This window comes from Myotis daubentonii, chromosome X (assembly GCF_963259705.1).
Source record: "Myotis daubentonii chromosome X, mMyoDau2.1, whole genome shotgun sequence".
NCBI lineage: Eukaryota > Metazoa > Chordata > Mammalia > Chiroptera > Vespertilionidae > Myotis > Myotis daubentonii.
This window is the reverse complement of record NC_081861.1, coordinates 119,695,318-119,708,436: the sequence shown is the minus strand read 5'-3', so window position 1 is coordinate 119,708,436 and position 13,119 is coordinate 119,695,318. Positions and strand designations below refer to the sequence as shown.

The following is a 13,119-nucleotide window of genomic DNA, read 5'->3' as shown; positions in this document are numbered from 1 at the left end:
TAGAAAACTTCCTTTGGTCCCAACTCTTTCAATGAGATCTCCAAACATGATTTCTCTTGTCATGTATTCTAAGTTATAAACCTATTTTGGGGAATCAACAGTGAGTAAAATGAGACACTGATTTTTGAAATGATTCTGTGGAATCAATATTAGGATAGGATTGTCCTTACGTAAAACAGTGGAATGTTTCTCTTGTCTGACAATTTGGACTACAGGTTCAAACCCAAATGGATATGGGTCTGTAAAGAGAGTGACTTTGCAATGCTTTTATCCCATACTGTTTTCTGCCCAGACTCATTGATAACCTATTGTATTTTATTTAATATGTGTTTTGTATTGATTTTAGAGAGAGTAAGGGAGAGACAGATATAAATATCACTGATGAGAGAGAATCATGAATCAGCTGCCTCCTATACACCCTCTACCGAGGATCAAGACTGCAACCCTGGCATGTGCCTGACCTGGTTCATGGGTGGACACTCAACCACTGAGACACAATAGCTAGACAATAACCTATCTTCTTATCAAGACAGCCAGTACTATAAGGATTAAGCAGCCTTTTTCCTGGCCTTCCATTATGTTTAATAGGTCAATATTTTTCTACTCTGTTGAGTTTGCCAATTTTAGCATAAGCTTCACATTTTACTGACCTAATTTTTCCTTTATACCTTTTCTTTTTCTAGATACAAAAATCTCTGTTGAACATTTTTTAAAACAAGCCTGTATATAATACCAGCAAATGAAAACTATACAAATGGCTCCAAGCATTGTTTAGTTAGGTGACAAGAGAGAGCCCTGTGGAATAAGCCACAATGCCATTGCCATAAACATCAATTAATTAGTGGAGTTTTTACCTCTCTCTCTCTCTCTCTCTCTCTCTCTCTCTCTCCCTCCCTCCCTCCCTCCCTCCCTTCCTCCCCCTGTAGACATACTTCCTTGGCAACACTTGCTTGCCAGCATGTGCCTGAGCCCCCTTGATGGACTAATCAGGAATTCAAAACTTGTTAGAAATGAAACAATAAACAAATCTTGAACAATTTTTGAAGAATTTTACCAAAATTAGCAATGCCCCTCTCTGAGTAAGACTTAATTTTAATTCTTGAAAATAAGCAATGGAGGATCAGAACAGCAAAGGAAATGTGGAAATATTTTCCTACTTTTCACTTGAATTTCTATCTTAGACAATGTTAAACAGCCCTCAAATATTAGCCCCACTGATTTCTGTTCCTGTGCAGATGAGTTTTTTTCCCCCTCTTTGAAGTTGTCTGAGTATTTCTCATCCTGATTCTCTGGGGTTTGCCTGTTTTCCACAGGTTTGCCTGCTTTTCACACCAGATTCAGGCTACCATATTTATTCTGCTTCCTTACAGAAACTCCACCTATTGTATGAAAGTATCCATCTCACTTACCGTGGGCGAAAATGACACTGGACTCTGCTATAATTCCAAGATGAAGTACTTTGATAAAGCTGAACTTAGCAAAAGCAAGGAAATTTCATGCCGTGACATAGAAGATTTTTTACTACCAGCCAGAGAACCTGAAATCCTATGGTATAAGGTATGAACTGTGAATAATCATTTTGCTTATACTTAAATAATGTGTATTTTACACTTGAAAAAGTTGGATAAAAAAAGTAATGGGCGTATTACAGTTCAACTTTGCCTTCCTAAAATGCTACAACAGGTTTTGCTATCCATTGTATGTTCTCAAACCAGTGAGTGACTTTGATAAATGCTAGTTAATATTTGTATCAGTAGTCCATTATAAGGAGCTGATGTGTTTATATTTATATCTAGTTTATACCCACAGTGCCTTCATTGATAATTTCAGGAACTAAAACTAAAATTAATTTTCAAGCTCTTCATGTAAGCAGTCCACAATTTCCCCAAATAAGGAGAGAAAGATTTATTTGCTTCTGTGATAAAATAGTACACTAGTTTTATTGAAAAGTTCTATGTAATGGAAGTATTTTGGTGCATATTCTAATCCTTTTCATATACAAGCATTCGTATTTTAAATAACATCTGATGAAAATTTATAACATTATAAAAATGTTAGATTAAGTTTTTTTCAAAAAGCAAAAGAAACTTCAGGCTTATACAGAATAAATCAACCCTGCCCTTACTATCACTGAATTTCAAGATTTGAACATACTCTTCAGTTCATTTCTATATCATAAAATATAATTCTGTTATTGAATATATTCAATACTATACAATTTAGATGCTATGAACATTTATCTGGAATATTTTGCCCATGTTTTAAAGATTCTTAGTGTAAAATTTGCTTTATCCAACTCACTGAATTAGCAATTAAGGAAGCTGGACCTCTTAGTAACTAAATCCACTAATACAAATGTACAGATCATGAGATCCCATGATGGACTATTCAGGAATTCAAAACTTGTTAGAAATGAAACAATAAACAAATCTTGAACAACTTTTGAAGAATTTTGCCAAAATTAGCAATGCCCCTCTCTGAGTAAGACTTAATTTTAATTCTTGATAATTAACAATGGAGGATCAGAACGACAAAGGAACTGTGGAAATATTTTTCTACTTTTCCCTTGAATTTCTATCTTAGACAGTGTTAAATAGCCCTCGAATATTAGCCCCGCTGATTTCTGTTCCTATGCAGATGAATTTTTTCCCTTTTTATTTTTTTTAAATATGACAAACTCTTTGTACCACATCTTTTTAACTTTTTTGTTAAATATATTTTATTGATTTTTTACAGAGAGGAAGGGAGAGGGACAGAGAGATAGAAACATCGATGAGAGTGAAACATCGATCAGCTGCATTTTGCACACTCCCTACTGGGTATGTGCCCGCAACCAAGGTACATGCCCTTGACCGGAATCGAACCTGGGACCCTTGAGTCCGCACGCCGACGCTCTATCCACTGAGCCAAACCGGTCAGGGCTTTTTCCCTTTTGTAAGTTGTATGAATATTTCTCATCCTGATTCTCTGGGTTTGCCTTTCCACAGGCATATTCTGAGTAAGTCCTGATGATTGCTTTGAGCGGAGAGGAATCTGGGGAGCTTGATCCAAGGTCTCCAAGAACAAATACTTTTATTAGCACTTATATGTGTACATTCAGCTTCTAGATACTCAATTAATTTTCTGTTTTGCTACTAAGTTAATCTAAAGAGGCATGCCCCTCTTCTCACTTTTTGCCAGCAGTATCTCAAAATTTGCCAAAATCTTAGAAAGTACATGCATGCACACATACATACTCAAACACTCATTTTTTTTAAATGGCTGGCCTGACATTGGTTCTTTAGTCATGTTTCCACTATCACCCCATTCATTGTGACTTTGAGCTATAAAGACCATAACTAGTAGAGTGATGAATGGAGATCATGTATATGTAAAATTTAAAAGTCTTATAACAAATCAAATTATATTCCCATAGCCAAGGAGATATATGTTCCATACATTCAGTGCACAATGTATGCAATTTTCAAGTTTGCACAAGTAATATGAGGATATAAAAGGTATATTTTGGTCTGAAATAACTGGGTAATTGGCTCCCAATTATATAAAGGCATTGAGCCACATAATCAGTTTGCAGAAATTTGATTTGGCAATACATTATTTTAGAAATAACATTACCTCTGAATAGTGTCAAATGGTTTAAAGCTATTTTATCCTCATTCCATTGATTTGCAATCTGGCTAGAGGAAATAGACTTCTGTTTTGGCATAAACAGAAATCTCCTGAGCCAACATCATTACAATCCAAAGCTGAATTCAGAGACCATAATTTGGTAGACCTATCAACAATGAAGACAGATATTTATTGAACTATAAAGACCTTTAATATAAATATTGTCTATTTCTTTCATGGATTATTGAATGTATGTGCTGTGAAGAGATTCAACTATCTCTAAAATAAACATTAAAATATTTAATATATTAAAATAGAAGCATTTTCATCTATAGAATTACTTTTCTACTTCTCACTAAATTTATTACTTTGTATTTTATGTTACCAATTATCAAGGTGGTTATTTCTCAATAATCAATTGTGGAGTATTAGATGATGTCAGGCCTTAGCGGGTTTGTTTGGCTCAGTGGATAGAGCGTCAGCCTGTGGACCGAAGGGTGCAGGGTTCAATTCCAGTCAAGGCCATGTACCTCAGTTGCAGGCTCCTCCCCAGCCTGGGCCCTGGCATGTTCAGAAGGCAACCAGTCATTGTATTTCTCTCACATTGACATTTCTCTGTCCTTCCCTCTTTCTTCCACTCTCTCTAAAAATCAATGGAAAAATATCCTCGGGTGAGGATTAACAAAACAATAAAATAAAAATTATGTCAGAAGTAATCTTAACAAATGTCCCTTTTTATATCTAATAAGTTAATACATATCTGATTTAGAGACACTAATATTAGAAATTAATAAAGTCTCTCTTTCTAAAAATACCTTTTTAAAAACATTGTGGTACCTGATTTTCCAGACATGTGGAAAAGGTATGAAAATCTTTAGAATCAATTCCAAACTATTTAACCCTTTTAAAATATAATTTGAGAAAATTTTTGTTTAGTTATTTTAAATACTTTATCTTTAGTTGCTATATAAATATAAATGCTATGTAAGTAATACTATAGAAGTAACAACATATAAATATAAATATTACATAAGTAAAATATAGTAATACTCTATAGTATAGCATGTATGAATACTATATAAGTAGTATATAGTAATATACTAGAGGCCCAGTGCACAAATTCATGCACGGGTGGGGTCCAGCCAACCGGCCACAATAGGGGCAGATCAGGGCCGAGCCTGTCAGGAGGAGGAGACAGTGGGAGGTAAACAGGCCGACTCACCATGATTGGGGCCGATCAGGGCCAGGACAATTGGGCAATTGGCTGGCAGGCCCCACCCCCTATTGGGGTGTGGGGGGGGGCTATCAGGGATCAGCAGCTGTGGGGGGGGCTGTGGGAGGTTGGCCAGCCAGCCCCATCTCGAATGGTGTGTGGGGGGCGATCAGGGGTGGAGCTGGCTGGGGGAAGGGCCACAGGCCAATCGGGGTGGTGTGGGCCCATCAGGGGTGGGGCCAGCCTGTGGGAGGGGCTGCAGGAGGTTGGCCAGCCAGCCCTATCCACTACTGGGGTTGGGGGGCGATCAGGGGTTGGGCCAGCTTGGGGGGAGGGGCTGCAGGCCGATTGGGGTGGTTGGGGACCATCAGGGGCGGGGCCGGCAGGGGGGAGGGGCTGCGGGAGGTTGGCTGGCTGGCCCCACCTCCTATTGGGGTCAGAAGGTGATCAGGGAGGGACTGTGGACAGATTGGGGTGGTGGGGGCCCATTGGGGACAGGGCCCATTGGGGGAAGGTGCTACAGGAGGTTGGCTGGCTGGCCCTGCACCCAGATTGGGCTTTTGTGCTTGCCGCAGTGGATGTCATAGGGACCGGTCATTCTGGTCGTTACAGCATTCCAGTCTCTGGCTTTTTATATATATAGATAGCATTTATTTATACTATACTAGAGGCCTAGTGCACAACATTTGTGCACTGGGGAGGGTCTCTCACTCCAGCCTGTCCTCTCAAAGTCCGTGACACCTCGGGGGATGCCCACTAGACAGACATCCCCCGAGGCGTCCTTAGTGCTACCACAGAGGCAGGAGAGACTCCCACCATCGCTGCACCCTCCAGCCATAAGCCCGGCTTCTGGGTGAGCTGTGCTCCCCCTGTGGCAGTGCACTGACCACCAGAGGGCAGCTCCTGCATTGAGTGTCTGCCCCCTGGTGGTCAGTGTGCATCATAGCTACCAGTCATTCAACCATTTGGTCGATTTGCAGATTAGGGTTCTATTATATAGGACTAGAGGCCCGGTGCACAAAAATTTGTGCACTCGGGGGGGGGAAGGGGGGGTCCCTCAGCCTGGCCTGTGCCCTCTCGCAGTCTGGGACCCCTCAGGAGATAACGACCTGCTGGCTTAGGCCTGCTCCCGGGTGGCAGAGGGCAGGCCCAATCCCTAGGTGCAGCCCCTGGTCGGGCTCAGAGCAGGGCTGATTGAGGAGTTGGGGCGCCGCCCCCTGTCATGCACAGAGCAGGGCGGATTGGGAGGTTGCGATGCCATCCTCAGTCACACTCAGAGTAGGGCCGATTGGGGGGTTGGGGCACCCGCCCCATGTCACACTCAAGGCAGGGTCGATGTGGAGGTTGTGGCGCCACCCTCTGTCACGCACAGAGCAGGGCCAATCAGGGGGTTGGGGCGCCGCCCTCTGTCACCCACAGAGCAGGGCCAATCAGGGGGTTGAGGAGCCGCCACTGTCACACTCAGGGCAGGGCCTATGGGGAGGTTATGGCTCTACCCCCTCACACACAGAGCAGGGCCCGTGGGGCGGGGGGGGGGTGGTTCAGGTGCTGCACCCTGTCACTCACAGAGCCGCAGGGCAATCAGGGGGTTGGGGAGTTCCCCCATATCAGGCACAGAGCAGGGCTGATCAGGAGGTTGTGGCCCTGCTCCCTGTCACAAACAGAGCCGCAGGGTGATCAGGGGGTTTGGGCGCTGCCCCCTGTCACGCTGATCCCGGTGCTGGGAGGCCTCGCGGCTCCGCTGATCCCAGTGATGGGAGGCATATTATCCTTTTACTATATAGGATAGAGGCCTGGTGCATGGGTGGGGCTGGCTGGTTTGGCTTGAAGGGTGTCCTGGATCAGGGTGGGGGTCCCCACTGGGGTGCCTGGCCAGCCTGGGTCAGGGGATGATGGCTGTTTGCAGCTGGTGACACACCCTTCAGGGTGGGGGTCCCCACTGGGGTGCCTTGCCAACCTGGGTTATGGGCTGAGGGCTGTTTTCAGGTAGGCGGGTGACTGATGTTCCCAACTGCTCCTTTTTTTCTTTTTTTTTTTATTCTGGGCTAGCTTTAGCTTTGGCTCCAGCTCTGAAGCCTCTGCTGCTGAAAGCAGGTATCTGTTTTGTTTGGGTTCTATAATCGAAACAGTGTATAACTCCAGCTCTCATATCCCGGCAGGCTGAAAGCAGGTTTCTGGGGTTTTGTTTAGCTTCTATATTTGTAACTATGTTTCAAACTGCAGGCTCAGAGGCCGGCAATGCAGGCGGGGAACGTTGGATTCCTCCATCACTGAAGCAATCAAGCCTCATGTTAGTTTCAAGCTGCCTGGCTACCGGCCGCCATCTTGGCCGGCAGTTAATTTGCATATAGCCTTGATTAGCCAGTGGGAAGGGTAGCAGTCATATGCTAATTACCATGTTTCTCTTTTATTAGATCGGACTAGAGGCCTGCTGCAGGAAGAGATTTGTGCAATAGGCCTTCCTTTCCCCTGGCTGCTGGCACTGGTTTGCCTCCAGCACCTGGGGCCCAGGCCTTCGCTCTGGCAGAGTTCTGGCCGGGCTGGCCCCGGCCCCGGAAATCTCAGGCTTTGCTGCTCCGCCAGTCCTGGGGCCGTCAGGTTTTGCTCCACCTCTTGGAGAGCCTACGTATGCAAATTAACCACCATCTTCGTTGGTGGTTAATTTGAATATCATGCTGATTAGCCAATAGGAGGTGTAGCAAAGGTACGGTCAATCACCATGTTTATCTATTATTAGATAGGATAAGTAATACAGTATGTCCTTGGGTTACGTCGGAGATCCGTTCCAACTGCATGGCATAATGCGATTTCCGCCAAAAGTCGGAACCCACCTACATAAGCACCTGGGTCACTCACATGGAGCACATACACAGCAGTAATGAAGTGAAACAGTAAAAAAAAATTAAAAGAAAGATAATTCTTGACTTTTACTTGTTGTAAATCCTATATAATAAGAGAGGAATATGCTAATTACCTGTTACGCCCTGAGGTGTAAAGACAAAGTGCGTCACAACCAGATCATGGATCAGCAGGAGGGTGGGCCAGCGAGATACAAGTGGGCTGCAGAGAGCTATAGGAGGGGGCAGGGAAGCAAGGTATAAGGGGGGAGGGGGAGCTACTGGAGGGCAGGGCAGCAGGTGGAGAGTTATAGGAGGGCAGCAACGACCTACTGGCTACAAGCAGGCAGCAGAGAGCTACAGGAGGGGTCAGGGCAACAAGCTAAGAGGGGAAGGGTAGCTACAGGAGGGTGGAGCAGTGGGTGGAGAGCTACAGGAGGGCAGCAGTGACCTACTGGCATATGGATTGATGCGCATGGCTACTAGTAAAAAAAAAAAAACATAAAGCACATATGTATATACATCGAAATGACAGATTTTTTTAAATAAATAAATGGGAGATGGTGACGTAACCATGAAACAATGTACGTCGAGTCCGACGTAACCCAAGGACTGCCTGTATATGGTATTTATAAAAATATACAAATATTATATGCACTACAAAAATTGTATTTCTTTATGCAGGAATGTAGGACAAAAGCATGGAGGCCAAGTATTGTATTCAAAAGAGATACTCTGCTCATAAGAGAAGTCAGAGAAGATGACATTGGAAACTACACATGTGAATTAAAATATGGAGGCTTTGTCGTGAGGAGAACCACTGAATTAACTGTTACAGGTAAACACAGTCTTCAATATTTCATTTTCAAGTAATGAATCTACCATTTGATGTTTTGTTTTTGTGCCGCATATTCACTTTTCTAAATCTATGCAATGAAAGAAGAACTTAACCAAATGCTAAATGGATTCTTATAGGTGAAATTTACTCCTCCTTGCTTTTAAATCATCTTGCATTTCAGTTCTCTTGAGAGGTTAAAGAAAATATGTTTTCAGAATTATAGAAATGTTAGCTTTTGAAAGCACTTAAAATAATATGTTTGCAATATCAGAAAATTATGTTTATATTTTGTAGTGGTATCATTTTCAGAAAAATTTTTTGAGTGTTGAAATGGAATTCATGAAATCCATCTTTGTCTTCCTGTCTTGCTCAAAACTAGAAAAAAATTATTTATAACTCTATAAATATAACATATTTTTTTATCATGAACTTGAAAATAACATAAGTTCAGGTACAATAGCTCAATAATTATGTGAGATGTAATGCGTGAAGTCATGAGAACAAGGTAGAAGGTCATGAGAACAAGAATCACAGCACTGTCTAAAATCAATAAATCTATAACTCACTAGTCTCATGACCTTGTTTGAATCACTACAATCTTCAGAATATCAGTTTCCTCGTATATAAAATAGTGATGACAAATTTTGCCTTATTTACCTCAAAGGGTTTTTGCAAGGATCAAATGAGGTATGGTAATATGGATGGGATCAGTTGGGAAAATACAGAATAATATCCAAATGTGCATCATTTTTGTCATTTTAAATCATGTGAAATATTGTGTTCATATTTTTTACTTTATAGTGTACTTCTCTAAAAGTGCTTCCAAGGGAAAAAGGGAAAGAAAACAATATTAGGAAGTTAAAGACATTATTCTCCTCTTATTGAGAAAAATTCTTCTTGGTGATTTTCTGTTGCACAATCGTATTTATGAAACATATTAAAAGTATAGAAAGTATATCAAATACTTCAAAGAAAATTTTATTTGCGTGTTGACTCACATAAGATAGTTTCCCTGCATATGAAAGTACTTTGTAGTAGTCTTCTTCACCTTATAATAATCATCTTTTCTTTTAAATCTTGAATTATGATATATTTTGAGTTTTAAACTAAAATTGGTTTCATGAAATTTACTTGGTGAATAGTAATTATCCTAATTGAAATAAATTTTAGTTAAACATATAAAGTTCTCTTTGGTAATGCCTAGGATAAATATTACACCCAGTAAATAAACGATACTGGCAATATGTTACACTTGAATAATAAACACACATTCAGTCTTTCATTATGTACCTATGGTATGCATGCATGTGTGTAATTTACTATAGTTTGGATTTCACTTCCGCTGAGTGTAATATGTCTCTGTATATAAAATTAAAATTAATAGCTAATCACTTTGCCTCCCTATCTGTTTAATGAAATAGTGAAAAAAATATAACTGACTATACTTGGGTATTCTTTATCAAAGATATCGACTTTTTATTATTTTTTTCTCAACTATACTGATGTAACTTTTCTAAGGAACAGGCATTGAGAAAAAGCAATTTAAAAATATAATGCAAAATCATATGTTCTGAAAATAAATAGAATGCACTTTTAATCTTTATTCTTTGGAGAGTATAGCTAATCCTTGTAAGCAAATATTTCCATTTTCTAGAAATACTAGGATACTAAACCACTATTGAGTAAAAGGAGATTAAAACACAGTCTCCTGGAGACTGTAAATTGGGTCCCAAATGTTAAGACAACTTAAATGAGGCTATTTTATATAACCAATAATATAATTGTTTTCTCCTAGATCAGTGGTTCTCAACCTTCCTAATGCCACGACCCTTTAATACAGTTCCTCATGGTGTGGTGACCCCCAATTTCATTGTTACAAATTGAACATAATTAAAGCATAGTGATTAATCACAAAAAATATGTAATTATATATGTGTTTTCCGATGGCCTTAGGCGACCCCTGTGAAAGGGTCGTTCGACCCCCAAAGGGGTCTCGACCCACAGGTTGAGAACCGCTGTACTAGATGCTATCCAGAGCTACTATATTTTTCTAACTTAATTTCTCCCAAAATATGTCCTTTTTATATGAAAAGGAGGAATAATTATTTCTTCATATCCAAGAGGAAGTTAATGACAGTTTTAATGAAAGTTTTCATTCAACTGATTATTGTGAATACCTCTAAGTTAAATAGTTTTACCTTTGACAATGATTTGGGCAAATAAGTAATAAACCAAAATTTGACTACATATGAAATTTTGGGCGAGTGGGAGAACTGCATGCCCTGGAATTAAAATAGTACCATTCAAATGCATTTTATGTACTAACAAGTCTATTGACAAGATATATTTATGTGTAAGATTGCTATTAATGGTGTGACACTATAACAAACACATTTATTTTGCCTGTGCCCAAATTAAAGAACAATTCTTAGAACACAAATTGTATCTCTCAGTAAAGCATCAAAGGTGGGCATTTATCTTGATGATAATTGATCACTGTTTTGTATCTTGGTTTTCTGAACATCATGATCATATTGTTTTTAATATAAATAATATGCAAATCATGATATAATTTAGTTTTAGTAGATCTACCATAGCTGATAATAAATATTTTGAAGTGTGTTAGAATGTTTCTTTAAAATGAAAAAGTAAGAATCCTACATGTAAAGGGGAAAGGATATTTCTGGATAAAGTGGCTAAATGTATAGGCAATATTTTTAGCTTTTATGGGAGATTCTTATTAAAAGCTTATGGGTACACTATCTGCATAAGTATCTGCATATGTTATTTGGAATCTTTCTGCATGGGACATATATCTATTTTCCCATCTTTATGTACTTATTCAATCACTTATTTATATCAGTATGGACTCATAGATACTTTATACATTGGTGTGTAATCCAATATCACCTTATTTATTTTATTGCTCAATTTGTTCTAGCTTTGGCCCTTAGGGGCTCTTTCAATTAACTAATTGTCCCTCTGACATACCCCCATCTATGTGTGTGTGTGTCTGTGTGTGTGTGTGTGTGTGTCTGTGTGTCTGTGTGTGTGTGCGCGCGTGCGTGCATCCTTATTTTGGTACCATACAGTATGCTTCAGGATTATCTTTTGTATTTCCTGCTCCTGTCCTAGCATTAGTTTTTGTTTTGCAAAGAGCCCTCATTTTTGTTGTTGTTTAGTTGGACAATAGTACTAGAATCTAAGACCTGGATATTGGGAGTACTCATTGCTGCTGGGGTATAGTTGCTTCTAAAACTTCTCAGTTAACAGAGCAAGGAAATATGTGTACTAATCCAGGTATATACATATATTTATAAATATGTATATATGTAACCATGGGTTTCTATATTAAACTAAACATGAGTTCAGTCTTATTTCTCCAAATCTAATCCATTACCATTGGGAATATTCTAGCCTCTTCCTGTCCAATAGTGAAAAACCTTGTCCTGATCATCTGTTAATCATTTACTTAATTATTCAATTTAAATGAAGATGTATAATGAAATCAGGATTGTTAACCTGTACTCCTGTGATAAACAACTTTATTAACTACTAAATAGTGCTTATATATAGTTTATTTTGCCTTTTGTCTTACAAACTCCACTCATTTCCAGTGTTACTTAGGTTAGCACCTTTTCCCTCTATCCCCTTCAGTGAGTTTGTCTCATATATTTGTAATATATTTAGATTGTTCTATCACATTCTGCATTGCACCCTGGGATCTTCCATCCTCCTAAATGATGCCTTTAAAAAATTATACACACTAAGGGTTCTACCCTCTGAGTTCTTGACTGAGACCCCCTATAATATGACAGATTAATAAGAGAAAAACAAACAAAAGTTTATTGACATGTATACCAACTATATATATATATATATATATTAGAAGGCCCGTGCACAAAAAATTGTGCACTGGCAGGGAAGGGTGGTCCCTCAGCCCAACCTGTGCCCTCACAGGGATCACACTGCTGCTTGCCCTGCCCGCCCCCACCCACCCCGCCCAAGACACAGCAGGCCCAGATGGATCCCACCCTGGGGCAGACAGCAGCTCAGATCCTGCTGCCGCCTGCCCCTCCTACCCCACCCAAGACACAGCAGGCCAGGATATTGCCTTGGGTGGCGAAGCGGGATCTGCCTGCAGTATGCAAATTAGCTGCCATCTTTATTGGCAGTTAATTTGCATACCTCGCTGATTAGCCAATGGGCGGCGTATTGGAGGTACGGTTAATTTCAATCTTTGTCTATTATTAGATAGGATACACACACACACACACACACACACACACACACACACACACACATTGAACAGACCCAGGATAACTAAGTACCTCTTTGAGATGGCTCAAGCTACCACCTTAAATACCATAGTCCACTTAAGACAAAAGAAATATTGGGGTGTAATTATGGGAGCTTTTTGAGATTTTGTCAGCTCCTCTTCCTGGTACACAGAGGGAGACACTTTTACAAATAGAGATTTCCTTATAAATGTAAATTTCCCTCTAAAACAGTAATGCCTTTGTTTTCACAGTTTCTCCTATATCTGCAGTTTCGCAAAATAATCAGCTCTAAATAATCCTTATATCAAAAATTCATATTTTGAGGTGGCATACTCTACTAAC

General features: G+C 40.0%; 1 protein-coding gene across 1 annotated transcript in view; it reads left to right on the top strand.

The window, feature by feature from the left end:
- IL1RAPL1 (interleukin 1 receptor accessory protein like 1) overlaps positions 1-13,119 on the top strand; it is a 745,385-nt gene that overhangs the window by 122,333 nt on the left and 609,933 nt on the right. Inside the window, exons 2-3 of the mRNA XM_059678748.1 lie at positions 1,371-1,557; positions 8,344-8,497. Coding sequence (XP_059534731.1) covers positions 1,371-1,557; positions 8,344-8,497 — 341 coding nt within the window. The remainder of the gene's footprint in view (positions 1-1,370; positions 1,558-8,343; positions 8,498-13,119) is intronic.